This window comes from Citrus clementina, unplaced genomic scaffold (assembly GCF_000493195.1).
Source record: "Citrus clementina cultivar Clemenules unplaced genomic scaffold, Citrus_clementina_v1.0 scaffold_8, whole genome shotgun sequence".
Lineage (NCBI taxonomy): Eukaryota > Viridiplantae > Streptophyta > Magnoliopsida > Sapindales > Rutaceae > Citrus > Citrus x clementina.
In genome coordinates this window covers 22,362,220-22,388,792 of record NW_006262022.1, presented here as the reverse complement: position 1 = coordinate 22,388,792, position 26,573 = coordinate 22,362,220, and the positions used below count along the sequence as shown (strand labels likewise).

At 35.1% G+C, this 26,573-nt stretch overlaps 3 protein-coding genes and 1 pseudogene across 9 annotated transcripts in view; 2 read left to right on the top strand and 2 right to left on the bottom strand.

The window, feature by feature from the left end:
* Positions 1 to 9,718, top strand: part of LOC18033604 (tRNA ligase 1) — a 20,733-nt gene extending 11,015 nt beyond the window's left edge. For all 4 annotated transcript variants that reach the window (XM_024178802.1, XM_024178801.1, XM_006424578.2 and 1 more), the window contains 13 exons: positions 678 to 757; positions 1,731 to 1,796; positions 1,897 to 2,183; positions 3,076 to 3,183; positions 3,358 to 3,455; positions 4,495 to 4,555; positions 5,261 to 5,337; positions 5,426 to 5,497; positions 5,582 to 5,658; positions 6,397 to 6,477; positions 7,343 to 7,445; positions 8,150 to 8,308; positions 8,770 to 9,718. In XM_024178802.1, coding sequence (XP_024034570.1) covers positions 678 to 757; positions 1,731 to 1,796; positions 1,897 to 2,183; positions 3,076 to 3,183; positions 3,358 to 3,455; positions 4,495 to 4,555; positions 5,261 to 5,337; positions 5,426 to 5,497; positions 5,582 to 5,658; positions 6,397 to 6,477; positions 7,343 to 7,445; positions 8,150 to 8,308; positions 8,770 to 9,159 — 1,659 coding nt within the window. In that variant the 3' untranslated portion in view covers positions 9,160 to 9,718. The remainder of the gene's footprint in view (positions 1 to 677; positions 758 to 1,730; positions 1,797 to 1,896; positions 2,184 to 3,075; positions 3,184 to 3,357; positions 3,456 to 4,494; positions 4,556 to 5,260; positions 5,338 to 5,425; positions 5,498 to 5,581; positions 5,659 to 6,396; positions 6,478 to 7,342; positions 7,446 to 8,149; positions 8,309 to 8,769) is intronic.
* Positions 9,719 to 10,398: 680 nt separating this feature from the next.
* On the bottom strand, positions 10,399 to 12,880 carry LOC18035525 ((R)-specific enoyl-CoA hydratase). 4 transcript variants are annotated; one of them, XM_024178647.1, is made up of 5 exons: positions 12,588 to 12,880; positions 12,228 to 12,310; positions 11,383 to 11,717; positions 10,825 to 10,940; positions 10,399 to 10,738 (listed from the first exon to the last, which is right to left on the bottom strand). In XM_024178647.1, exons 3-5 carry the CDS (start codon positions 11,647 to 11,649, stop codon positions 10,645 to 10,647), a joined length of 477 nt encoding a protein of 158 aa, XP_024034415.1. In that variant the 5' UTR covers positions 11,650 to 11,717; positions 12,228 to 12,310; positions 12,588 to 12,880; the 3' UTR covers positions 10,399 to 10,644. The 4 variants fall into 4 exon arrangements, with proteins under 4 accessions (XP_024034415.1, XP_024034423.1, XP_024034419.1 ...); XM_024178655.1 differs by lacking the exon at positions 12,228 to 12,310; XM_024178651.1 differs by lacking the exon at positions 12,588 to 12,880 and having other exon boundaries at positions 12,228 to 12,578.
* A 95-nt stretch (positions 12,881 to 12,975) lies between these two features.
* Positions 12,976 to 14,642, bottom strand: LOC18034990 (adenylate kinase isoenzyme 6 homolog). Its single transcript, XM_006424575.2, has 3 exons — positions 14,373 to 14,642; positions 13,558 to 13,703; positions 12,976 to 13,466 (listed from the first exon to the last, which is right to left on the bottom strand). The coding sequence occupies exons 1-3, from the start codon at positions 14,568 to 14,570 to the stop codon at positions 13,280 to 13,282; spliced, it is 531 nt and encodes a 176-aa protein (XP_006424638.1). The 5' UTR covers positions 14,571 to 14,642; the 3' UTR covers positions 12,976 to 13,279.
* A 1,000-nt stretch (positions 14,643 to 15,642) lies between these two features.
* On the top strand, positions 15,643 to 26,573 carry LOC112096478 (annotated as a pseudogene).

Sequence of the window (26,573 nt, the reverse complement as noted above, 5' to 3'; positions counted from 1 at the left end):
AAGAAGAAGAAGGAGCAGTGGCAAATGTTCGTTTTTCAAATGTTTCAGGGTGAAACGTGCCGCAATAATTTTTCTAATCATTTAGATATATCTCACCATTAGCAAGGGAGGGGTGCATTTTTACTTCTTTCCTTAACAAAGTCGCGGCAATGAGTTTTTTTCAAATAAAAACCATTTTTTTTTTTGTGTAGCGTTTTGAATATAAAGAAGGGTATCCCGTACCTAACGAAATGTTTTTAGAGTATTTTTGAAATTCCATACCTTTGGGAAAAGTTTTCCGCCCTTTACTCCCAATAGTCCAACATTTAAGTTTATGCATGCTGTTTAAGGGTGGGCACCACACCCATTCAAATTGGTTCAGTTCCTTTGGGGGGGTGTGGGCCAAAGATGATCAACAAAATCCCATTTTTTTTTTTTTAACCACACCCACCCCCCCCCCCCCCCCCCCAACAAAAAAAATCATGTGGAAACATATGGATCAAAGATGAATTGCAAAGGGCTCAGCTTCCTTTGTAAAAAAATTCTTGAAAAGGATAATGAATAGCTATTGGGTTGTGAAAATGAATATTACATTTCTGATGTGTTTGTATCTATTATACTTTTCCAGAAATTTATTTTCTTTTGGTTGGCCAAAGAATTTTTAGCTCTCATGTTTCTTTGTCTACTCTTGTCCACAGTTGAGAACATTTCTCATCCGAAATGGCTTGTCAACTCTTTTCAAGGATGGTCCTTCTGCCTACAAGGCCTACTACCTGAGGTATGGATGCATTGTAAATATAAGCTGTGTTGGAAACCTGAAAAGCAATTCAAGAATGAAATTTGCATTATGTATGTACATTATTGTGGCCGTTTCTTTTGGGTGAGAATGGATAATTGAACAGAGTTATGTTGCTGATATGGTCTTTCTACTTGGCTTATAGGATCTATTTGCTTCTTTAGACCTGGCACACACATGCGTGTTATGTTATTTCTGAATCAAGAGAATCAACATTGTTTAAACTTTTAATCTGGTTTCTCATAAATAAGGGCTCTATTAATCTGGAAGGGGTGCAAAAATATTAAAGAACATCTAGTGTTTCCTTAACTGGAAGACATGTAGCTTTCTCTGGATGGGTTTACTTTTAGATCTCCTAATTGCTAAAAAATAATGTGATGCGGCCAAATCAACCTCCCCTTAGAAGTTTATATAAACTGTGGTGAATTGTAATAATACTTTACACTGAAAAAATATAAAAGAATATACATCCAATTTAGGATAGTACCTAATTTATACATAATTCTAGGGCCAACAATCTACACAATTAAGAACTGTAATTACGGAATCATAGAGATACGATAAATTAAATCCGCCACAACAGAATAGGAAGCTTCATGATGGGAAAGTTGACAATATCTTCGACATTAACCAAAGACATCAATTATGTTACTGTTGAGGCAGCTTTAAATGCACTATACTGCTTCTGCTGTCTGGTAGTGGTGGTTTTTGATCATTCAGTCTTAGTTATATGATATTTTATTATGAAATCAACTGCTAATAAGTGATATATTGTGACATTTAAATATCCCAGTGATGGTCATAGTTGTCATGAAGTTAATATCACTACTTTTCAAGAGCATTTTGGTATTCTTAACTGATGTGATGGCCGTGCATTTGATCTTATATCTGTGTTATTTGTGCATGAGATTTCAATCCTAGCATTTTTACTGAAAAGCGTACTTCGGCATTATAGGCAAATGAATATTTGGGGCACTTCTGCAGTAAAGCAAAGACAACTTAGCAAGATGCTAGATGAATGGTAATTTTAAAATAATTATTTTGCTAACTGTTTGTTCCTTTCTGCTTTTTAGTGTTCTCTTGTTGAACTAGATTGTTTTGTTGTAAATGCTTATTTTTAGGGCCGTGTACATACGGAGGAAGTACGGAAACAAGCAGTTGTCATCATCTGTATACCTTACTGAAGCTGAGCCCTTCCTTGAACAGTATGCTAGACGCAGTCCGGAGAATCAGGTTCTGATAGGATCTGCTGGAAACTTAGTGAGGGTTGAAGAATTCCTGGCTGTTATTGAAGGGGGCAGGGATGAAGAGGGTGATCTTGAGACTGAGCGGGAGGCACCACCATCAAGCCCTAGACAAGCGAAGGATGAAGTTCAGAAAGATGAGGGTTTGATAGTTTTCTTTCCTGGTAGGAATTTCTGCAAATTAAGTGGTGTCAATTTGAGCATAGTAAACTTTTTTAGTGATTATGGTTTTCAATTTAAGTAGTACATCATACGTAATAGCTTGTAAAAATTCTGTGGATTGGAGGAATGAGGTTATTGGCTTAGGTTTGTTGAGTCTTGGGGAGTAGCTATCAATTCGCTGCATTGCTTTGATGATCAAATAAACAGGGTGTTTGTGAGGGAAACACAGCTACTCAAAATAAATTCGGGGAGTTAAACTACAAACTTGAATAAGCCTGATATATGAAAATGCAAAGCTTATGGAAAGATTTTGTTGTATTTGAATCTTTTATGATACCAGACCGATTGGATGCCCTTGAAGGTTTGCAATTCAGGCTCATACTTGGTGGAAAAAATGCTACTGCTTGATATTCTGGGAGTTTTAAGGCAAAATTTGTTGATTTTGTAACATGTTCGATAAAAATATAAAAATATATTGTTTACTTCTCTTTCTACATTGTCTCTAATGTTTTTCAAGGCAGTTCTATGGGTTAATTATGTTTTATTCATTTTTCATAAATTTTGGGATTGTTGAACTGTCTGGGGTATAAACATTCAGATTTTGTTCCGTATTTTCGGTTGGTAACCTACATGGGGATGTATTTTGTTGCCCTTGATATCTGCATCATTTTTCCTTTCATTTCAATAATAGTATTTTGTTTCGTTTTTTTTTTTTAAAGAAAAAAATCATAGCAAAATTTGGGAAACAGAAAAATTAATCATGTAAATACTTGTCCAACAAGTTTTTCTGTCCATCTACAACTTAGTTGCTTTGAACTTGAATGTTTTGTTATCTCTTTTCAACATTGTGGAACTTCAAGCTATGTCTTGATATTGGTTAATTTTCACTTTCAGGAATACCTGGTTGTGCTAAGTCAGCACTTTGCAAGGAGTTACTAAATGCACCAGGAGGTCTTGGAGATAATAGGCCCATCCATACTTTGATGGGGGACCTTACAAAAGGTATAATAAATTGTGCAGAAAATGGTGCAGTGATGTGGAGGATTAGGGTGGTTATTGGAACTGAATATTTTCTGCAGATTTAATTCAATAATTATGTGACTGGATTTGTTAAAAATTTTGTAGGGCTTTTCCTTTACTATAATCGTAAAATAATCTATTTGTAAATATTAACAGGAAAATACTGGCAGAAGGTTGCTGATGAGCGCAGGAGAAAACCATATTCTGTAATGCTTGCAGACAAGAATGCACCAAATGAAGAAGTCTGGAGACAGGTGATGTTGATTTGCCCCAAAAAGGAGACAATAATAAAAAAATGTTTTCTCACCAACTTCTGATGAAAATCATGGTGAAATCAGAAAAAGGTTTCTAATTTAGCGGGAGTCCTTCCAATTTCTTTGCATGCATGTTACATCGTATCCTAATTCATGCAAATAGAATAAGAGAGATGGATTCACTGTTTCAAGGAGATTGACCTTTTATTCAATTACCTTGAGGGTGATTAGTCCAACAAAACAATGGTTCTTTATTATTATTTGTTGATTGATCTGATAATAAATTCCTACCTACATATATCCACAATCTTGACTTAAAGGAGAAAACGTCCACTAACTCAATTAAGAGATTGTAGGCATAATTGCTGTTATTGGAATATGGCAATTGATTATTTTTTTCATTTTTAATTGATTGAAGTATGTTATCTGTTGTAAAAATTAATCCTCCTCTTGAAAGCTTTAGCATTTAACACATGCCTTGATAAAGGCTAACAGGAAATTTCTCAAAATCATCAATGAGAAATTTCGGATTAGCCCACTCATGAAATGGCAATCTTCAAACACATATGTGTATAGACATCATAGAAACCATCAAATGCATTAGAAATACTAATCAATAATCAAGAGGAGTCATAATCTGAATTTGTTAACAGAAAAAAATATACCACTCTGAAAGGAATTTTTTTCCCCTCGAATAGATCTGACAATGCAATCTAATGTTGGTGAACAAAATGTTAATTTTTAGTTCCTCTTTTATCAATAATGGAAATTTCTATTGGAATCATTGCAATTTTGAGAGTTTTTACAGAATATTTGGAATTGAGGAGATGATGGATAATGGTCTGATGTCTGTTGGTTGCATGGCTGGTTGGGATGTTAACTTACTTGGTGACTTTTAACTTTTGACTGTTGATCCATGACTCATTGCAACATAGTTATGGAGAAGTTGCAGAAGAATTTTATTTTTTCTGCCGTTTTCAACGAATGTTCTATAAGCATGTCAAATATGACTCGTGATGACCCTTAAGCGCTTGTGCAGATTGAGGACATGTGCCGTCGCACCAGAGCCTCTGCAGTTCCTGTTGTTCCTGATTCTGGAGGTTGTTTTGCTTTTCCTTTTATAATTTTGTTAATGATGACATATTCATAAACTTGTGCTTTTTCTTCCATTATGGTCAAGATTGCTGACCCTCTAAACTAATTATTCAAATTACAACGGGCCATAACTGAAGATTCAATTAAAATATTCATCACAGACATGTTTTCCCTTGTTGGCTCATAAGATGTTCATTGAAGTCTTAGGTCAAACCCTATTAGTTGATCTTCATTTTTTTCTGTCTATAATTTGTTTTATGAGAGGTCTTCTAAGAGGATGGAACTTTAGAAAGAAGTGCAGCGTAAATCATTGTGATTGGAAGGTATGGGGTACTCCATAGTGCTCTCTGGATAAAAACACCTGCAACCAAAATGTCCAAAGAAGTGGGAATGGGGTTTAGGTGGGGAAGAATATATTATACTTATCTTCATTTGTTCTCTATTTTAACACTTGGCGGTGTTGTTGCTACTTGCAGTAAAACTTACGATTACCTGTTCACTGCACAACTTGAGGCATGTAGAATTGTTCTTTTATGGCAGACTTCCATTAATTTTCTACTAAAGCACCGAAGTTCCAAAATGCTCCTACTCTGTGTATAAGCTACTATCAAATGGTTAATGCAATTTGTTTAAGGTTTAAAGTGGTGTTGACTGTTGATGTTTCATTTTCAGGATTTCACCTATTAATTTCGTAGTTCATATCTCTGCAGGGACTGAGTCCAATCCATTTTCTCTCGATGCATTAGCTGTTTTTATGTTCCGTGTGCTTGAAAGAGTTAATCATCCGGTATTTATTTATTTTTCTGTTATTAATTTCAAACGTTTACACAGATTTTTATCTTATGAGCTCTACTTCTAATGCCATTTGAATCCAGGGGAATCTTGACAAGAACTCTCCTAATGCTGGTTATGTTCTGCTAATGTTTTATCACCTTTATGAGGGCAAGGTATGGTGTTTATTTCTTCCAGAAGTATAATGTTAACATGCCTGTATGAGAAGGAATGCCTGGGCTTATGCTTTCAATTTTCAGAGCCGTAAAGAATTCGATGGTGAATTAGTTGAACGTTTCGGTTCTCTCATCAAAATGCCGTTGTTGAAAGATGATAGGTGAGGATCTCTCTCCTAAGATACCTGCTGAAACATAAAGTCTGGCTGCTTTTTTCTTCACTTTTTAAAAATTTTGATACCAGTAATGATAAGGATACAACTCTTATACAAACTTTTTCTTTACAAATTGATGAGCCAATACATAATTGGTTGGATAAAATAATAAAATTCAGTGTAATTATGATTATGGGTCTGTGTGAAAATCATCAAACCGATAAGTGTGTTGACATATCAGTTTATAAGTTTCTGCAAGAGTTTGTATGCCTGTTGATATTCCATAGTGATGCTCATTTTTTACTTCATTTCTCTTTTATGTCCTCATACATCATAGACTCCATTGTTTGTTTCTACATTATCACTGTGTAATTGACTCATTCTTTCCTCTTTGCTACCGTGGCCCTATCTTCAGCAATTTGGTCGTGTCAAGTCTGTAGACTTTTCTTTGTTCACCTTGTCATCGATCTCTGCATGTTTTCTGTTTCCTTATACCCCTTGTAGAGGAGAGATTTATAAGGAAGGGATTGGATAATGTACAGATTTGTAAGGATGTGGACTTGAAATCTCAAACATAAATATTGAAATCTCTTACATAAACTTGAAGACATGAGTCCCTAAAGCAAAATTTGAAACCAGATCTGTACAGAAGTGGACTCACATAATGAATGTTATGCAATTCTTTTATCTTCTAGTTTTGGCTTGCATTTATGGCAGTGATCACCATGGTCCTTGAATATGCAGGAGTCCTCTGCCTGATCATGTGAGGTCTGTTCTGGAGGAGGGTATAAGCTTGTACAAGCTTCACACAAGCAAACATGGAAGGTAATAATCAAACTTGAAATAAATGTGATTAATTCTTATGTTTCTCATCATAAAAATATTACACAGTAATCTGTTGGGTAATGTAAACAAGTTTGTCATCTTCATTTTGTTCATCTTGGAAGAAGATTTTGTATAGGAACACTGTTTGCCCGAGATAAGAGTTGTTTCTAGCCTGCACATACCGATCAGCTTAGTGCTTTTGGTGTTCATTAATTACATTTAAATAACAATCTTGGTTACGAATTGTTTCAAGAAGTCTGCATCTGTTGCTTACATGTTTAACTGGAGTGGCTGGGTTTGCTTCAATTTTTCCTGTTATGAGCTGTTTAAGCCATGTTGTGACAAGTTATATGTTGCTATGACTTCTTGGAAGTGTCTATTATGTCTCCTCCTAGTTGCATTCTAGAATTCCAACTCTTAATAAAAATAAGAAACCAGTGTCGGTTTTATTGTTCGTTGTATCTACTTTTGCTTTTTAATGGAAGGGAGTGGGGGATTTGGGCTATTAAGATTTGTTTAGTCCACAGTTTCTTACAATGCTACAAGTAAAAAATTATTTAGTATAGTGATATATCTCAAATATTGTTTCCTTATGTTTTATTTCATGATTTTGTTATATGCAAAAAGAAATCAGAAAATTTCTATTCTTGAGTAATATTCCTGAGTAAACTTTGTAGATAAACGCAACAAATATTCTCAAGCATTATTCCTTTGAGCAAACTTAGCAGACAAACCCAATAATTGTAATAAGTTGTGATTCCTTTAATTTATTTCAACATAGTTTCTCATTTAACCTTTCGGTTTTCCAGTCTACTTTTAAATGCCATTTTTAGTGCTTCCATAATTACTTTTATTCTGTGCTTAGATTGGAATCCACCAAAGGATCATATGCACAGGAGTGGGCTAAATGGGAAAAGCAGATGCGAGAGACTTTATTTGGCAATGCTGACTATCTTCAATCTATTCAGGTCAAAATTTTTATTTCTATCTTTTGTAAATATAATGGGTTCAAATAGAAACGTGTCAAAATTAATCAATAATATAAATACAGTTGTGATCAGTTAAGGGATCCTGCACTTTAACTAATGTGCGAGATCCCAATTGGAGCCATTGGATTTGTGAGACTATCTTTTTTAAATAAAATGGGTTTAAATAGAAACATGTCAAAATTAATCAGTAATATATAGAGTTGTGTTCTATTAGGGGATCCCGTACTTTAATTAAAGTGTGAGATCCCATTGAATCCAATGGCTCTTAAAATCTGTACATGGTATACATGTGTGTGTGTGTTGAGTTGTGTTCTATTAAGGGATCCCACACCTTATTTTATTTTATTTTTTTTAAAGTGTGGGACTGTAGTTAGAGCCATTGCTTTTTCATTTTAAAATCTGCACATGGTGAGCCTTATCATGAGCAGATCTTATCATGAGCAGATTTTAAAATGGAAAAGCGATGGCTCTATTTAGAATCTCACACTTCAGAAAAACTAAAATGCAGCGCGGGATCCCTCAATAGGATACAACTCAATTTAAAAACACAGACACACACATATATGTACGTATGTCTATATCTATCTATCTATCTATCTATCTATCTATCTATAAATATCGATGACATTTATTACCTTTTTTTTTCCCTTGTTACTTACTATTTCATACTTGCTATTTCCCAGGTTCCATTTGAGTCTGCTGCCAAGCAAGTGTTGGAACAACTAAAGCTTATTGCCAAGGGTGAATATAAGGCACCAAGTACTGAGAAGAGGAACTTTGGAACCATTGTTTTTGCTGCTGTTAGTTTGCCTGTTACAGAGATCCAAAGTCTCCTTGTAGAAGTAAGTTAATGGTTATGCCCATTAGGAAAATAAAAATGCATGTAATTTTTTTTTTTCCCAATTACTCTAGCATGAGAGTCTGTTAAAAGTCTCCAAATGTGAAATATCTGGCAGATGACCTAGGTAATGACATTTTCTCTTAACATGACCTTACCAATTGTGCTAAGGTCTGCTACTCTGTTATCAGGGTTCTGCTGATGCTGACATGCCTTGTCATATTGTTTGTCTGCAATTTTATGTTGCAAAGAGTTATGATCATCGCAGACTTAAGGCATCTTAAAGTCGTGACATTTTAACTAGAAATGAATGCATCTCTTATGGTACTTTAAGGGGATAATAAACATGGACCAGGCCCTTAACTAAAGATTTGGGAGGCTGCAGTTGTTTACGTTGGTATATTCAAGGGATATTTGTTTTCGCCCCACCTTTTGACCCTTTCTTCTTTCACCTGTTTTAAGCAGTTGGCTGGCAAAGATCCGACCATTGATCTCTTTTTCAAAGAGGACTTGGAGCGTAACCTGAAGAAGGCCCATGTTACTCTTGCTCACAAGAGAAGTCACGGTGTTACAGCTGTAGCTAGTTATGGACCATACGTCAATCGAAATGTTCCTGTGGAATTGACTTCTTTGCTCTTCACTGACAAAATGGCTGCATTCGAGGCTCATCTTGGTTCTGTTGATGACGAAAAGATAGTTTCTAAAAATCAGTGGCCCCATGTCACCATATGGACTGGAGTGGGAGTTATTCCTAAGGAGGCAAACATGTTACCACAATTGCATTCAGAGGGCAAGGCCACCCTTATTGAAATAAATCCTCCATTTACTATCTCGGGCACACTGGAATTTTATTAAGTTTTTCTATTCCTTTTTTCCCTTTTCCACCTGATCCGGGTGCATAGTGATGTAGACTTATATTATATATGCCCATAGTCACAAGATTTTGATGCTCCTTGGTAGAGAAATTGCCGATGATGAGGATAAATGATGATGAAAATGAGATTTTGTTCCTGAAGAAATTGTGTAGATTAGTCTGAGAGGAATAATTTATGATGAATGTTTCTGTGGAGAACTTTTCTACGCTCTTTCATGGAGGCTTGAAGATACGTACATTGCAATGACATTGACCCAAAGTATTTTGTGCTGAATTGCTTTGCAGCGGAGAGATTTCTCTTTGTGCTTCCTGAACAACAATTTCTTTTGCTGTTTTATCAGATTTGCACTGTTGCCAGTTTAGCGATTTTGCTGCTTGAAATGAAGTGAAATTAATGGATCGTGCGCTGATCAAAAGTTGGATAAGAAAGTATGGTGGGATCAATGGATTATACATCATCCATTATTGTCCGCTCGTCGCATCCCTGCATATAGTAATCAGTAGAGCTAGTACAACAACAGCTTTATGATTTATCTTAACGTTGTCTCTTTCTTTAAGAACAATCATAAACAGTCCTTTCATGGTCGCTTGGGCTAAGGTGACGTTTGTTTTTTAACTTAATGATTTAAAATAATTGTACTTAATTAATTAAGTTAATTAGAGGTGTTTGTTTTTATAATTTAATGAGATTTTTTAGATAATTTTAACTTAATAAAATAAGTCAATTTTTTTGATTTTTTACTTAATGGAGAAATCTTAATTAAGTCAATTACTTGCTAATGCCAAAAATATCCCTGTTTTATAATTTATTTTTCATGTCTATTTCAAAACTCATCCATAGACATTTACCCCACATAAAAATATATTTATTTTTTCTTTCTTATATTATATACCATAAAATTTGAAATTTATGGTATTTTATATATTAAAATTTTAAAATAATTATGTATTCACTTGAATATAATTTTACTTATAAATGTTAAAATATTATGGTATTTAATATATTATTTATTTGACATTCAAATTTAATAAGGATACAAATGTAAAAGTACATAGTTTCAGCTTTTCAAGTTGAAAAAAACAAACAACTTAATACTTATTTTTCGAGATTCAGACGAAAAAATAAACATATTATTTAGATTAAGACATTCAGATCTATTCAAAATTCAGACTAATTCAGGTCTATTCAGACTTCAGACAAAAAAACAAATACTACCTAAGTTATTGGAAAAAAGGGGGTTACTTCATGTAGTTTGCAGAAATGTGACACACACCCGATGTTTAGCTTCAATTTGAAATAAGTGGACACAAGAAGATACCGTACATGCCACTTTCTTATTTTCGGTGACAACGGTTGTGTTTGTATCAGAAACTAGAACTCAACATGTCCAACAATAATAATAAGCACGTATGTTAGCATCTCCAAGAAAACGAAGCTAAGCACGCCATCTATCAGACAGACTGCATTACTCCATAGCTAGACTTGGTAGGAATGCCATTGCCTCACCATCAAGAACAAGAAGCTCACCATTCTTAATGCACTTTGTTGAGAATTTTACTCTAAACCATACAATCAAGAACCCAATTAACCGGCTGTACTAATATTCAAACAAAATGAGAAACTTCGTTAAGTGCTGCAAACTTACAGGTATCTCTTCTTCATCTCTCTTACATTAACAGCTTGTAACTGACCAAGAACTTCATCTCCAATATAAACAGGCAACCTGAAATGCAAGCTTTGGGAAACATACACAGCTCCGGGCTACAAATTACCGAGCAATTAAGAAGTCAGGTATCCTTTGGGGGAGGGATTGCTTCTCAGACTTTGGAATAGAAAAATGAAAACGAAATATGTTAAAAGGAATTACTAAACACAACAGTAATCAGGAAAAGCCCACAATCAGGTAAAGCCTTCCAAGAAAACAACATCATCTGATATGCTCCCCATCAATGCAATAATGTTTTTTCAATTACTAGTTTCAACCACAGAAAATATGCATTGGTTAGCAGTGAGCAATGAATTAAACTTCTAACCTTTTATTTTTAGTTTTTCTCCATTCATGCTTGTCTCTTTCATACAAAACAAAAATCAGATGTGTGGTGCCGCTATCAATTTTTCACTTTCTGTCCTATAAAATCAGCAGCAACCATAATACTACACATGGAAATGAAGAGAAAAAAGAGAAACTAACTGTAGGACTTACAAAATGGGAGGAAATTATCTGAGGAAACATTGAAGCAACAAGCATCCCATGAACAAGTCGATCATCAAAGCCGGCATTTCTAGCAGATTCAGAATTGAAATGCAGAGGATTGGAGTCATGACTTACTTTAGAATATTCAACAACATCCTCACTGGAGAATATCCTTGTTTGTCTCAGGATGTCTCCAGTTTTAAGTATGCAAGGTTCTAGGGATGAAAAGTATCTCAACAAGGGGGGTTTAGCTGAGAGCAAATTGTTGATAAACATTCTTTTACCACAGCTAGAAGGTATTTTGTCGTTGGATCCAATAGACACGGAGAAAGTGATTCAGCAGCCTATAATTCAGAGGGAAGAAAGGCTTTTAACAAAGAATTAAGACATTGGATGCCTTGACAAGAGACAGGTAACCTGATTAAAAATGTCGAAAAAGCAAGGTTTTTTTTTTTAATTCAACTGCAACTTGCAATATATTCTATCAACAGTTTAGCATCAAGTATTAAAACCGAATAAACAAGAAAAACTAGTTCAGTTTTGGGCAGCATATTACATATCAAGCTCAGTTTTTCTGCTGGTATATTAAGCTTCATGCAACTGGATTCAGTATCAAGTTTCAAACCCCACAGCTCATTCTCACTCTCACCGTACTACCTTAAGCCCATATCAGGATAAACCAAACATTCTTGAACATAGCAACAATTCATTGGAAATCCTTACAAAACAAATACCACCAAGTCTCATCAATAAACATAATCATTAAATATTACCTGCACAGGTATGACTTCGAATATTTCACATACCTCTTCCACTCTTGTATTAATTTGAGCTTCTTATTTCACAAAACTAACCTTGGAAATTCCTAAGACGCACATTGTTTACATTCTATGCATCATTATCCTCATCAGCATCCAGATATATGCTCCAACAGGAACTGCCCGTAAAAAAATTGAGGACATGTTGACATGTTGAGCCAGCAAAACAGAACAAGGTCGCCACCAGTATATGAAGTAAACAAAACAAAACCCCTTACAAATCCCACACTAATGCAGTTTCATATTTCAATTGAGTGCGAGTGTATCTGTGTCATTTCATCGAACATGTGGGGAGCAAATGCACCCAGTTGCGAACCACTTGATTCATAGAGAACTTTAACATAAAACAGCAGAACAGAGGCACCAATTTGAAGCGTATGCGAGACAGTAGCTTACCTCAACGTTTCGCTTTGCCAGAATATGTAATTAGAGACAGATCGTTTTTGGTTAACTTTCTCTTAGCCTCTTTCTTAGCTCCGTTCTGAATTGGTTTATATTGTTCTCTTAGTTGGTGAAAAAGTTCTTTTTCATTGTGATATGTACGCCCAATAAACTGGCCGTGCACTTGACAAAAGGGTGCAGTCTTTTTACTTAATTATTCCTCAATTTTTAAATTATTTACAGAAAATGAACCGAATGACACTCACGGACCAAGGTGTTTTTGATTTGGCCTCAGCATACAATTTTAATCAAGATTTCCGACTAATCCTGAAAAGAGGAAATGACAGCATGTTCTTGTTTTTTCACTATAAATTAAAACCAGTCATACATAAAATCATCCCGCAAGTCTGCAACATAATATAATCTCATTATTCACTTCATGAAATAGCCAAATTATAATTGGAAAAAAAAAATCCCATTAAGTTGTGATGCTTCTTACATGGCCACAGCAAAGGGAAGTTCCAAGAGAACTACATATACAAAAACGAATTCAACCAAGAACTTAACAAATCAAATTCCAAAGACGAACATGCAAGCAAATGTAAAACATTAGGATTGTATAGATGTTGAAGTGCATGTTTGCAGCTGTTGTGCTTTTCCTTGATTTTGAAAGTATAACAGCTAACGTTCACCACCCACTAAACTCTCTAGGATCGGGGCTGCCAATTCCTGACCCAATCTGTCAAAGTTGCAATATTTCTAGTGATGTCCTCAATTGTATCACTCTTCAATGCCAAAACAATATCCTCTGGGTAACTTTCTTTCGCCTCCTCCAGCAGAACTTGAAAAATTTCACATTCTATATTGTTTGTGAGCTTTGCCCCAGTGTAACCTCTGCCAAAAAAGTCATTTCTTGAGAATTTGAAAGAGTAACTAAGTAAAAATAACTGAAATAAACTAGTCATAAACACCCAATATCAGCTACCTCTTAGTCAAGCGATCATACAGCACAGAATTTTCAGTTTGAAGTACAACCACTCGATCAAACCACCGTTCGGGAAAGAAGTCGCATCCGTGGTAGTCCACAATATTTCCACCTTGTTCCATTATATCCTCTAGTTCATCGCACACCTACAAAATCCGCACAAGAACGAGTGATGGATGATGCCCTTCCTTCAACAATCAATCAAAATACATATGATAAAGCAGATTCAATTGCGATCAGTTTAAAATTCCCCTATTAGAATTTGAGAAACAACCACTTGCTTAAGGCTCTATTCAGTATTGCTCTCTAGCCAAAATTGTAAAGTGTTTAGTAACCACTTGCAACTGTGGTTGAAAGCTAACTGATTTTGCCGCATAATTGTTTGATGAAAAATTCTTTTTACCTTTGCTATTTTGTCAATATTTATAAAATTTAAAAAATACATTTCATTATAAAATTTTATTTTGCGTTTAGAGCTTTCATTTCTCAATGGCAACAACACCTCGATGCTAAAGGGAGCCCAAATCCCATGCCCAAAATTTAGTTTTAAATTTTCATTCTGCTTTTCCAGAGTAAATTTAATTTCTACACAATGAAATTTATAATATTAAAATAATTTGATATAAATAAAAATAACCCAAGAATGAAAAAAAATCAGAATTCAGGAACTATCAATTTTCATTTTTTGATAAATTACATACACCGTAATTGAATGGAAAATTAAGCACACTAACAAATTTAAAACATAATTTATTGAATTCAAAACAAACAAAAAAGCAAGGAGATTTAGCTCAAGATTTTTTTTTTTAAAATACCAGGTCTTCGTTGATGACGTGGCATTCGAGCTCATCGTCCCAGCCGTCGTGTAAATTTTTTTCTCTGACCAATTCTCCGATGTTAATGTGACGGAGTTGCGTCGACTCTGCTAGAGCAGTCGACGTCGTCGTTTTACCAGTTCCCGGGGTTCCGGTGACTAATATATTGGGTCGACTCCTCTTGCTATCCTGCACCATGTTGTATATTGCGCACTCCTCTCTTGTACTCACTGAAATTCAGAGTTTTCCAGTACCGATAAACCCTAGTTAGATGAGATTTAAGAGTTATGTGCGTATGCCGAATTCGGGCTTGATTTATAAGCTAGTCCCTACAGTTTGACTAAAATATGAATGATGCCATAACTTTCCCGATCAATTAATTAAGTCCTATAATTTTTTGAATACTTACTTCCATTACTGATTACACTACAGCCCTTCATGCTTGACCGTCAGTGACGATTATTAAAATGATTAATGGAATATTGATTTTTCTATTTCACTTTTATAATAAAATAGCTAATATTACCCATAAAAATTTATTAAATAATGAACTTATTAAGACTTTGATAACTATAATTACTAATATCAAATTTGACAATCAGGATACAACTTGTGCAATGTTTTTAATTGAGAGTAAATGAATGAAAAATATGATCTTGTATGTTGGTCAGTACGTAACAAACAGTCTACTACATCAGTTAGGTATATTGGCATCACCTTAAAATTTAGGACTTTTTTGATTGATTTGATAAATTCTGTGGTTAATTTGATTTAATATGAATCTAAGGGGCTTCGCTTCAAATTACCATGCAAATTTAGTGCTCTTTCGTGTTTTGCAAGCAGAACTATCTATATGTGAGTTCCCGTGTAAAAATTATCTCAATGAACTGCATATTTTTTTCACTGAACATGGTAGAGCAAGCCCTAATCTTCATCATCATCACCTCTCTCTCTCTCTCTCTCTCTCTCTCTCTCTATATATATATATAGATATTTACTTTGAACTCTCTCTCTTGCTCCCATTTAGAAACTAATAGTAAAATTCTATATATCCACACTCTTTGTACGGATGCTTGCATATCACGGTTTGGATTAATAAAATTTGTTAATTGGATAGATCTATACACATAAGATGAATTAATTCTGTAAATATATATTTTTTCTAATACGAAAATTTATTGATGCCACTACCGAATCAGTGCTATCTTATAGAGGACTTCATTCTAGCATTTTTGCTGAAAAGTTGATGTTATTTTGTCATTGTAGGAAAATGAGTACATTGGGTACCTCTTCAGGAAAGCAAAGATCACAGCTTGAAATTAAAGATGCTATATGAATGGTAATGCTGAATAATATTCTTTTGCAGGACCTGATTCGCTCATTTTTCTTTTTACATTTCAGTTGGTGCAGTTAGCAAAGGAGGCAGAAACGAAGAGGATGATCTTGAGACGAAGCAGAGGGTCGTCCTGCCGCCCCTAGTCCATGATACAGTTCAGAAAGATGAGGGTTTGATAGTTTCCTTTCCTACAGGTAGAGCTTTTGTTAAAATTGTTAAATGCGTCCATGTGATAGCGTACCAAAGTACCTTTTTAATGATTCATTTCAATCCTTTATTGAATTATTCAAAGATGTGAATGGGGAACTGCTTCTCTATTTAAGCTGCAGTTTGTTGTTACTACGAAAAACAAGAAGTGACTTATGCCTCTTGAGATTTGCCATATTGAGACAAACCTGCAGCTTTTATATTTCAGAATTTTTGAAAGCAAACTTTGCTGATTTCTTGAATAACTTGTTACAGAGGTCTAAGTGAAATTTGGAAAAATAAATCGAAGTGTCTGTTCATACTAAAACTTATACCAAACGTTTGTTTGCCCACCATTTATTTAATTTTCTTTTGTCACTTTTCAAAATGTTAGAGATCTATCTTCAAGTCAATTTCAGGGATGCATGCTATTGGTAAGCATTCTCTCTGCCAGGAATTACTCAACATTCCAGGCGGTTTTGGAGATGGTAGGCCGGTTCATAGTTTGAGTGGTAGCCTCGCAACTGATGGTCTTGGAGAAGGTACGCTGCCTGTTCATAGTTCTACTACAGTCATTATGTCTTTGATTGATTAAAGATCTTTTTGGGTTCTTAGTACTACTAAAATTATGAATTCTTTTGGGTTCATACATATTATAGGAGAATTCTGGGACAGAGTTACTAGTGTGCGCAGAAGAAACCAATTTTCTGTACTACTTGCTGACAAGTACGCAGAATCTTGGGGGAAGGTAACATCCTTATTTTTACATGCAAAAATTTTGACACTAGATTAAAAAAAAAAATCATTGTTTTTAAAAAAAAATTATTTTCTCCTTGGAATTTTTTGGCCGTGTATCTAGAACTGTCCATTTCCCATTCATACAAAGGTATTTCAATTGATTCCATGTGGAATAGAATGGAAAAAATCCAGTTGTTTTTTTTCTAATGATGTCAAATACATGTCCCTTTTTGCCTTGTCTGTTTATGCAGGTCTCACAAATTTGCCGCAACACTAGGGCCGTTGCTATTCCCGTTATACCTGATTCTGAAGGTTGAGAATTTCGGTGTCCCTCTAAACCTATCCTTAAATTAATAAAATTCCTTGCTTTGAGATTCGATTAGAATTTTAATTTTTCATCATGCAATTGGAGATACAAATGAAATATTCATTTAGAAATCACTTTTTCCTGTATCGAGTATCCATATTTTGTACATTTTATGAGAGGTTTTACTTGCATATGATTCAGACTCCGATGACTTCTTTATTGACAGCAATGAGTGGGAACCTTTTATAATTAGGAAAATATCTTCCTCTGATTGGTAGCATTTACATCAAAATATATTTGACTCATGTACGAGAGTTTGCTAGCTAATGTAATGCTTTATGCCTATATAGCCTTTATGGATAACGCAGAATTTTCCATCTTCTCATCTTAGCTTTCACTTTAGGAAATAAGTGGCACAAAATATCTAAAAGCTCGATAGAGCTAAGTTCATAAGAAGATCCTTATCTATTGGGACAATTGGTTTGTCTATCAGGACTATGGAGAAATAGAACTGTGGCAGTGTTTACTTTTTGGAGTGGAAGTGAGGAGTGTGGATTCCTCCCACTCCAGTATTTACTTCAACAAAATAGAGAAGTATTGAGAATCCACTCCGTAAGCCCCACCTATTTTTGGAGTGGGGAGTGGGAGTGGGAGTGAGATTCCACTCCCACCTCTCCCTTTTCTACCCTTCATTTTTAATTTAATTTAATAAAATAAAATAATTTATAATTATATTTATTTAAATAATATTATTATATTTAACTAAATAATAATTTATATTGATTATAAGTTAAAATTACTTAAAAATAATATTATTATATTAATAGAGAATTAATAAATATATGCTATCTTTATTTAATAATATAATATTATTATATTTATTTTAAAAATAATAGTACTATATTTATTTAATATTAATAATTAATAATAATAAATAATTTATTCTAAGAAAATATTAATTTTGTACTAAATAATATTACATTAATAAATTTAATATAATTATATAAAATAAAATAATGTTTCATTTTATATTTACCCTTCTTTTTATTAAATTTACTATAACTATATTTAATAAATATTTAAATAATATTATTATATTTAACTAAATAATAATTGGGTTTGATTCTAAGTTTAATTTACTTAAAAATAATAATATTATATTAATAGAGAATTAATAATATTACTATATACAATCTTTATTTGAAAATATAATATTATTATATTTATTTAAAAATAATAGTATTATATTTATTTAATATTAATAATTAATACTAATAAATAGCTTATTCTAAGAAAATATTAATTTCATACTATGTTAATAGTAAAAATATTTCATTTATATTGCCCTTATCAATAATTTTTAATTTATATAATTAAAATTAAAAAAAAAATTGTGATGTTCATAATTAAGAATATTAATAATTCTTATAAATTTACAAATATAATAAAATAAATGTTTATTCATTAAATATATTTTTTATTAACTTTGTAATTAAAAACTATAATTCTTTACATAAGGATAAAATTATAATTTAAAACTATTTACTCTCAATTCAAGATAAAGTAAACACATAAATTAGATTTTGATCTCCATTCCATATTTCCATTCCAGTGCAAGTAAACACTCCCACTCCACACTGTTGGATGATTAACAATTAAAACACACAAAAAACACACTATTTTATTTCTTCAACAACACTCCTCACCAATTACAACTCTTATTTTTTACTCTCTACACCTTAGAGATTTTGATGCTTCACTTGATGTTTAAACCAAAGGGGAGAGGGGGTATTTATACATGAAACAAACTAATCATAACCATTCATTTATTCAACTAATAAACAAATCCTCACCATCCATTAAAACCTACCACTCACCAACTTTACCAACCACACCTAACACACCTAACACAAATAATTCAAACCTCACCAACCATACCTACTCATGGAACCTTCCATGAGTTGGGCTTGATTTATTCATCTTGGATCAAGTTTATGATCCAACACCTCCCCTTAAACTTGATCCTGTGACACCAAGCAAACTTCTGAATCTTACAAAGTCTTCTTGCTTGAGTGGCTTAGTGAAGATATCAGCTGCTTGATCTTGTGATTTTACATACTTGATTTGCACTTCTTTTCTTGCAATACACTCTCTTATGAAATGATAGCGAGTGTCAATGTGTTTACTTCGATCATGAAAGACTGGATTCTTGGATAGGGCAATTGCTGATTTGTTATCAACACAAATCTCGGTTAGCTCTTCTTGTACCAAACTCAACTCCTTCAGCAAATTTCTGAGCCAAATTGCATGACAAACACTTGATGTGGCAGCTACATATTCAGCTTCACAGGTGGATAGCGTGACAATTGGTTACTTCTTTGACATCCATGTGAAAGCAGTATCTCCCATGAAGAACACAAATCCCGTGGTGCTCTTTCGATCATCTACATCTCCTCCCCAATCGCTATCGCTATATCCAACAAGCTTGTAGTCATTAGAAAATGAGTATAGCAAGCCGAAATTAGTTGTACCTTTGATGTAGCGAAGGATTCTTTTTGCAGCTTTAAAATGGGTGGTCTTTGGATTCTCCATGTATCGGCTCACAAGTCCAACAGCATAAAGGATATCTGGTCTTGTGCATGTCAAATAACGTAGGCTTCCAACCAAACTTTTAAAGAATGTTGGATCTATATCTTCGCATTCATCATGTTTGGATAACTTGACTCTGCATTCCACTGGCGTGCTTATAGGCTTACAATCATTCATCTTGAACTTCTTGAGAATCTCCTTTGCATAGCTTTCTTGGGAGATAAATATGCCTTTTTCCTTTTGCTTGACTTCAATGCCGAGGTAATATGCCATCAGTCCGATGTCAGTCATCTCGAACTCTTTGATCATTACTCTCTTGAACTCTTCAAACAAGCTTGGATTACTTCCAGTGAAGATGAGATCATCCACATACAGGCACACAATCAAAATATCTCCATCCTTTTCTTTGACGTAGAGAGCATGCTCATATGGGCATTTGGTGAAGCCTTTCTCTTGAAAATACTTGTCAATTCTGCTATTCCATGCCCTTGGTGCTTGCTTTAACCCGTAAAGAGCTTTCTTCAATCTCAAAACTTTGTCTTCATGTCCTTTCACCACATAACCTAATGGTTGTTCGATGTAAACTTCTTCTTTAAGGAATCCATTCAAGAAAGCAGACTTCACATCCATTTGAAAAATCTTCCACTTGTTCTGAGCAGCCAAAGAAATAATAAGTCTAATAGTTTCAAGTCGAGCTACAGGAGCAAATACCTCGTCATAGTCTATGCCAGCCTTTTGACTATAGCCTTTTGCAACTAGCCTTGCCTTGTGCCTTTCAATTTCTCCCTTCGCATTTCTTTTTGTTTTATACACCCATTTGACACCAATCGCCTTGTGACATTTTGGAAGAGTAGTAAGCTCCCAAGTATCATTCTTCACAATGGCTTTGATTTCTTCATCCATTGCAATTCTCCACTTCTCATCTAGTGCAGCTTCTTGGAAGTTGACTGGCTCACAATCAGCAAAGAGGCAAAAGAGAGTAAGATTATCATGTCTCTCAGTTACCTCATAGAGATCTTGAAGACTCCTTATACGTTCTTCTGTTCTTTCATTTAAGAAAGACGGCGGTGAATTCCCGCATGTGGTTGGTGCTGGTGAGATAGGTGGAGTGGCAGGCTCTTGTTGTTCGTCTACTTGTTTTATCTGTGTATGATCATCTTCTTCAATGGGAAAGAAGTTGAAGTCATCCACACCAGAGCCAAAATCCCATTCTCATTCTTCATCAAAAATTACATCTCGACTGATCACGATCTTTCCGTTGTTTGGATTGTAAAGCTTGTATCCTTTGGAGTTGTTGTCGTAGCCGATGAAGATGAACTGCTCACTTTTGTCATCCAGCTTGGCTCTACTTTCGTCTGGTACATGTACATGGGCAATGCTTTCGAAAACTCTTAGATGGGTGATGCCAGGTTTTATTTCACTCCAAGCTTCTTGTGGCGTCTTGCCCCACACGCTTCTTGTTGGAGATCGATTGGATAAGTAGATTGCACATGCAACTGCTTCAGCCCAAAATTCTTTAGGTAGCCTCTTACTCTTAAGCATGCTTCTTGCCATGTCGAGGATGGTTCTGTTCTTCCTTTCTGCAACACCATTTTGTTGGGGGGATCTTGGAACTGTCAAAGGGCGTCGAATTCCATTTGCTTCACAAAACTCTAAAAATTCTTTGGAAGTGAACTCTCCACCTCGATCAGATCTCATGGCTTTAATCTGGTATCTACTTTCTTTTTCAACTGCAGTTTTAAACTTCTTGAAAGCTTCAAAGACTTCTAATTTTTGCTTCAAAAAATACACCCAAGTTTTTCTTGAAAAATCATCTATAAAAAGAAGGAAGTAGTTACTTTTACCAAGGGAGTTTGGCTTGAATGGACCGCACACATCAGTATGAATGAGCTCGAGTGGCTTCTGAGCTCTTGAGTTTGACTCCTTTGGAAAGCTCTTTCTGAACTGCTTGCCAAGTAAACATCCTTCACAAAGTTGATCAGGGTGATTGATGTATGGTAAGCCTTTCACCATGTTCTTCTTAGATAGTAGCTCCAGTCCTCCAAAGTTGAGATGCCCATATCGAAGATGCCAAGTCCAGGATTGATCTTTGTGACAGGCTTTGAGACATTTTGCAACATCATTTTGAATATTTAAAGGAAACATTCTATTCTTTGACATTCTCACTTTTGTAATTAGATTTCCTTTGTCATCTCTTTGAAAAAGACTATAATCTTTTAAGTGAATATCATAGCCCTTTTCTAAAAGTTGACCTAAACTAAGAATGTTGCTTTTCATATTGGGCACATAGTAAACATTCGAAATTATTTGGTGGCTACCATCTTTTGCACGAAAAAGAATGTTACCTCTACCCTTCACTGGTACTTTTGAATCATCTCCAAAAGTGACACTACCATTCACAAATTCACTTAGTTGCACGAACATGCTTCTGTTTCCACTCATATGATTGCTAGCACATGTGTCAAGATACCATGTATTTTCTTGACCTCCACTTGTGTCATTGCGTGCTAGTAAAAGTGTGCCATCTTCACCATTTTTCTCTTCAGCATAGTTCACTCTCTCTTCAATTCTGGTGCTTGGAGCTCTGCATTCTGAAGCATAATGCCCAAACTTTTGACAATTATAGCACTGTACTTGGGATTTGTCATACCTCGATCTTGAATTGCCTCTGCCTCGTCCTCTGGTTGAGCTTTCTCCTTTGGCATAATTGGAGTTGTTGTTGTTGAAATTCCAACCTCGTCCATGACCACGACCTCTACCTCGTCCTCGACCTCTACCTCGGACATAGTGCCTTCTCTCGTTGTCGGAGCTTTCTTCTCTTTTCTTTGGATTGACTTCCATCTTGAGAAGTTGTTCTTCGATTCCTTGCTTCTTTTTTTTGTTTTTCTTCATAGGCTTACAACCTTCCTTGAAGTTGCTCGATCGTCATATCCTCCAGATCTCTTGTTTCTTCAATTGTCACAACAATATGATCAAACTTCAAGTCTACTGATCGAAGTATCTTTTCAATGATCCTTACCTCTTTTAACTCCTCGCCATTTCTTTTTAATTCATTGGAAACGGTCACAACTCGAGTAAAGTAGTCAGAAATTGACTCCGATGCCTTCATGTGTAAGGACTCAAATTCTCCTCGTAATGTTTGGAGACGAACCTTCTTAACTTGCTCCGCTCCTTTGTAAGAGGTCTCTAGTTTCTCCCATGCTTCTTTTGAGGAGGTTGTACCAGCAATCTTTTCAAAAGCATCTTTATCTAATGATTGAAAGATGAGATACTTTACTTTATTCTCTTTCTTTTTCAAGTCTTTTAAATTCTCCTTCTGCGCCGCAGTTAAAGTGGCTTCATTTTCTGGCACAATAAAGCCTTTCTCCACGACATCCCATACGTCATGTGCGCCCAATAGAGCCTTCATTTTAATACTCCAATTGTCAAACTTACTTCCCTTTAATTGTGGAACTTGAAGTGACATCATACCACCGTTTGTCATAACTCACTAATTGAGTGAGAATTTGGAGATTCTGAATGCACAGATGGATCCGGCACGTCGAAAAACCTTGGGAATGACTTGAGTCAACTTTCGGTCAACGGTCAACGCTGGTCAACGGTCAACACCGGCTTGGTAGTCTCGGTTCGGTCCGGATTGGTTCAGCTCGAGTTGGCTCGGTTCGACTTGATTCGGTTCAGCTCGGCTCGGCTTGGTTCAGTTCGGCTCAGCTTGGTTCAACTCGGTGAGTCGACTCAGCTTCAGGACAGAAAACTTCCGGCGGCAAGTGTGGGCGCGTCCGGTCTCAGATCGGGATGAATTTTGCGGCGTCACGTTCCTCTCGTCGAGATCTTCGATTTGATATGCTATATGACTATATATAGCATCAAGCACTAGCTCTGATACCACTTTGTTGGAGGATTAACAATTAAAACACATAAAAAACACACTATTTTATTTCTTCAACAACACTCCTCACCAATTACAACTCTTATTTTTCACTCTCTACACCTTAGAGATTTTGCTGCTTCACTTGATGTTTAAACCAAAGGGGAGAGGGGGTATTTATACATGAAACAAACTAATCATAACCATTCATTTATTCAACTAATAAACAAATCCTCACCATCCATTAAAACCTACCACTCACCAACTTCACCAACCACACCTAACACACCTAACACAAATAATTCAAACCTCACCAACCATACCTACTCATGGAACCTTCCATGAGTTGGGCTTGATTTATTCATCTTGGATCAAGTTTATGATCCAACACACACTCCCAATCCTAAGATTTTCACTCCAATTCAAAAAGTAAACGATACCTGTGTATTTATGATAGGCATAGTCACCGTCTTTAAAATTTATCACAGACAATGACGTTCTAAAATACCTCTCTACTGTGTTTAAGTTACCATCAGTGGTCAATGCAATTTGGTTAGGTTTAAAGTTGCTGCATTACTTCATGGTTACTACCTTCATACCTCTGCCATCAAATGATTTTCTTTGAGTTCCATTGAACGTGTAGGAACGGACTCAAATTTATTTTCTCTTGATGAATTAGCTGTTTTCATGTTTCGTGTGCTTCAGAGAGTTAATCATCCGGTACATATTCATCTTTGCCTTGTCAATTGGAAATGTAAACCAGATATCTTTCCTTTTCAAATATTTGGATTTGCATTTTCTTTAAAATCTATATTCTAAGTGCTATATGAATGAATATGGGGAATCCTTGAGAAGGACGCTGCAATTGCTGGGTATGTTCTGCTAGCATTTTATGATGACCATACGATCAGAATGGTATGTAGATTATGCTCCCAGCTGAACAATGTCGATTATGCAAATCTTTTCTAGGGTCTTATATGCTTTCAATTTTCAGAATCGTACACAATTTGAGGATCCTCCTTCATAGAGGTTTCGGTTCTGTTGTCAAAATGCCATTGCTAAAGAAAGACAGGTAAGGATATTTTTTAGGATATTGCTCGATGAAATATAATGTTGTGGCCCCCTATTTGGTTCTTTTAAGTCCTCATACATCATTTATGTTGTGCGCGGAATGCGGAATCAAGCGCACCAAATAATCACAAGAAAAAATAAAGGACACAAAATTTAACGTGGTTTGGCAATATGTCTACGTTCACGAGAGCAAGAGAAAATAATTGTATTGCTAACAATTATTGAAGTACAATATTTGAGTAAGAAACCTCACTTTTCAGAACCCAAATACACTCAGTACTCTCGCACACTTAAAAAGAAAAACATCTCAATTACACACTCTCTAATTACTCACTCTCTTAACAATTCTATAATTAAATTGTTACTCTCAATTTAGAATTCTCTCAAGTTTTGGGATGACTATGGCTCTTTGAATGAAGCTATGTTTATAGTTGAGCTTCATTGCTTAAAGTCACAAAAGTTGTTGGCAAAAATACTGCAATTTTGCACCGAATTTAAAAAAAAACAAATGCAAGTTGTTCCATCTTCAATTTACCAGTTGTTGTCGAAATAAGCATGCGGGTTCAATATACTCAAAATAAATCCAACATGTGAGCCCCCTTTTACTTTTGACTCTTCAACAATTCACAGTTTCACACAGTTGAAACCAAGATTTCAGTTGTGTAGAAACATCAAACTTGAAAGGGCCATAATATATTAACTGCAAATTTAAGGGGCCTAAACATACAAATTTACCAACAAATGTGCTAAATTTTAGTTAGTACCTTGATTTTCTTAAAAATTGATTTTGCCATGAGGGGGAAGGGGCCCTTAGACCTCGACAAAGTTGAAAACACAGTTTAATTATCAGTTGTTTTTGCAATGTCACTAGAGATTTATTGAATCCCTAGTCGAATTTTCTTCTGTTGCATCATCTATAATATGAATTTTTTGTAAGTTATTAATCTTCTAATTTTTTAATGTTGCTATGGTAATGATCACTGCAGTGCTTGAATATGCAGGAGTCCTATGCCTGATCAAGTGAGGTCTGTTCTGGTAGAGGGTTTAAAACTGTTTGAGCTTGAACGAGTGAGACAAGCAAGGTTGATGACCAAATTTCACATGCCTCTTTGATTCTTATATTTCTCATCATAAAATCATTCGGCCTTCACCTTACCGTAAATTTTCATATTTACTATTCTATCTGTGCTTAGATTGGACTACACCAAAAGATCATTTGCAGAGGAGTGGGCCAAATGGGAAAAGCAGTTGCGATAAATTTTATTTAGTAATGCTGACTATCTTGGTTCTATTCAGGTCAGTATCTGACGTTCTTTTGCGTTGGGAGCACATGCTAACCATGTTAAAACTGGTATGACAAATTGATGACAAGAAACATTTGTTTCTATTCCTTATGTTAGGTTCCATTTGAAGCAGTAGTCAAGCAAGTGTACGAACAAATAAGCCTCATTGCAAAAGGTGAACGTAAGTTAGCACCAAGTACTCAGCCGAGATATTTCAAAAAAATTAATTATGCGATTGTGAATTTTCCTGATACACAGATCCAAAGGCTGCTTGATAATGTAAGTGATTAAATGAATAATGACGTTTACTCTTGCCTGATTGGCCATCTATTTACATATATATTTCCTTTCATATTCTCTCTGCTGTAAGCAGCTTGTTGCAAAGTATCCGAAATTTGCTCAATTTTTTGAAGACAAAGACATGGAAAGCGACCAGTTAATTGTTCTTGCTTCTAGGAAAAGGAACGGAATTTCAGATGTAGTTAGTTATCGACGCTATGTATCTGGAGCAAGTGTGGCCGTGGAATTTACTGCTCTGCTCGTCACTGATAACATGGCCGCATTGGAGGCTCAATGTTCCGTTGATGATGAAAAGAGAGTTTCCGGATACCCATGGACCCATACTGTCATTTGGAGAAGAGATGATCCTGAAGATTCAGTTGCCGAGTCGTCTGACAACGGAGAAACTGGAATTGATAGAGGGGAACATTCAGACAATGAAACTGACATTAGCTTGTTGCCGCATTTGCACTCAGAGGGGAAGGCAACTCGTTTTGAAATCAACCCTCCAATTACCGTGTTGGGAAAACTAGAATTCCGCTAA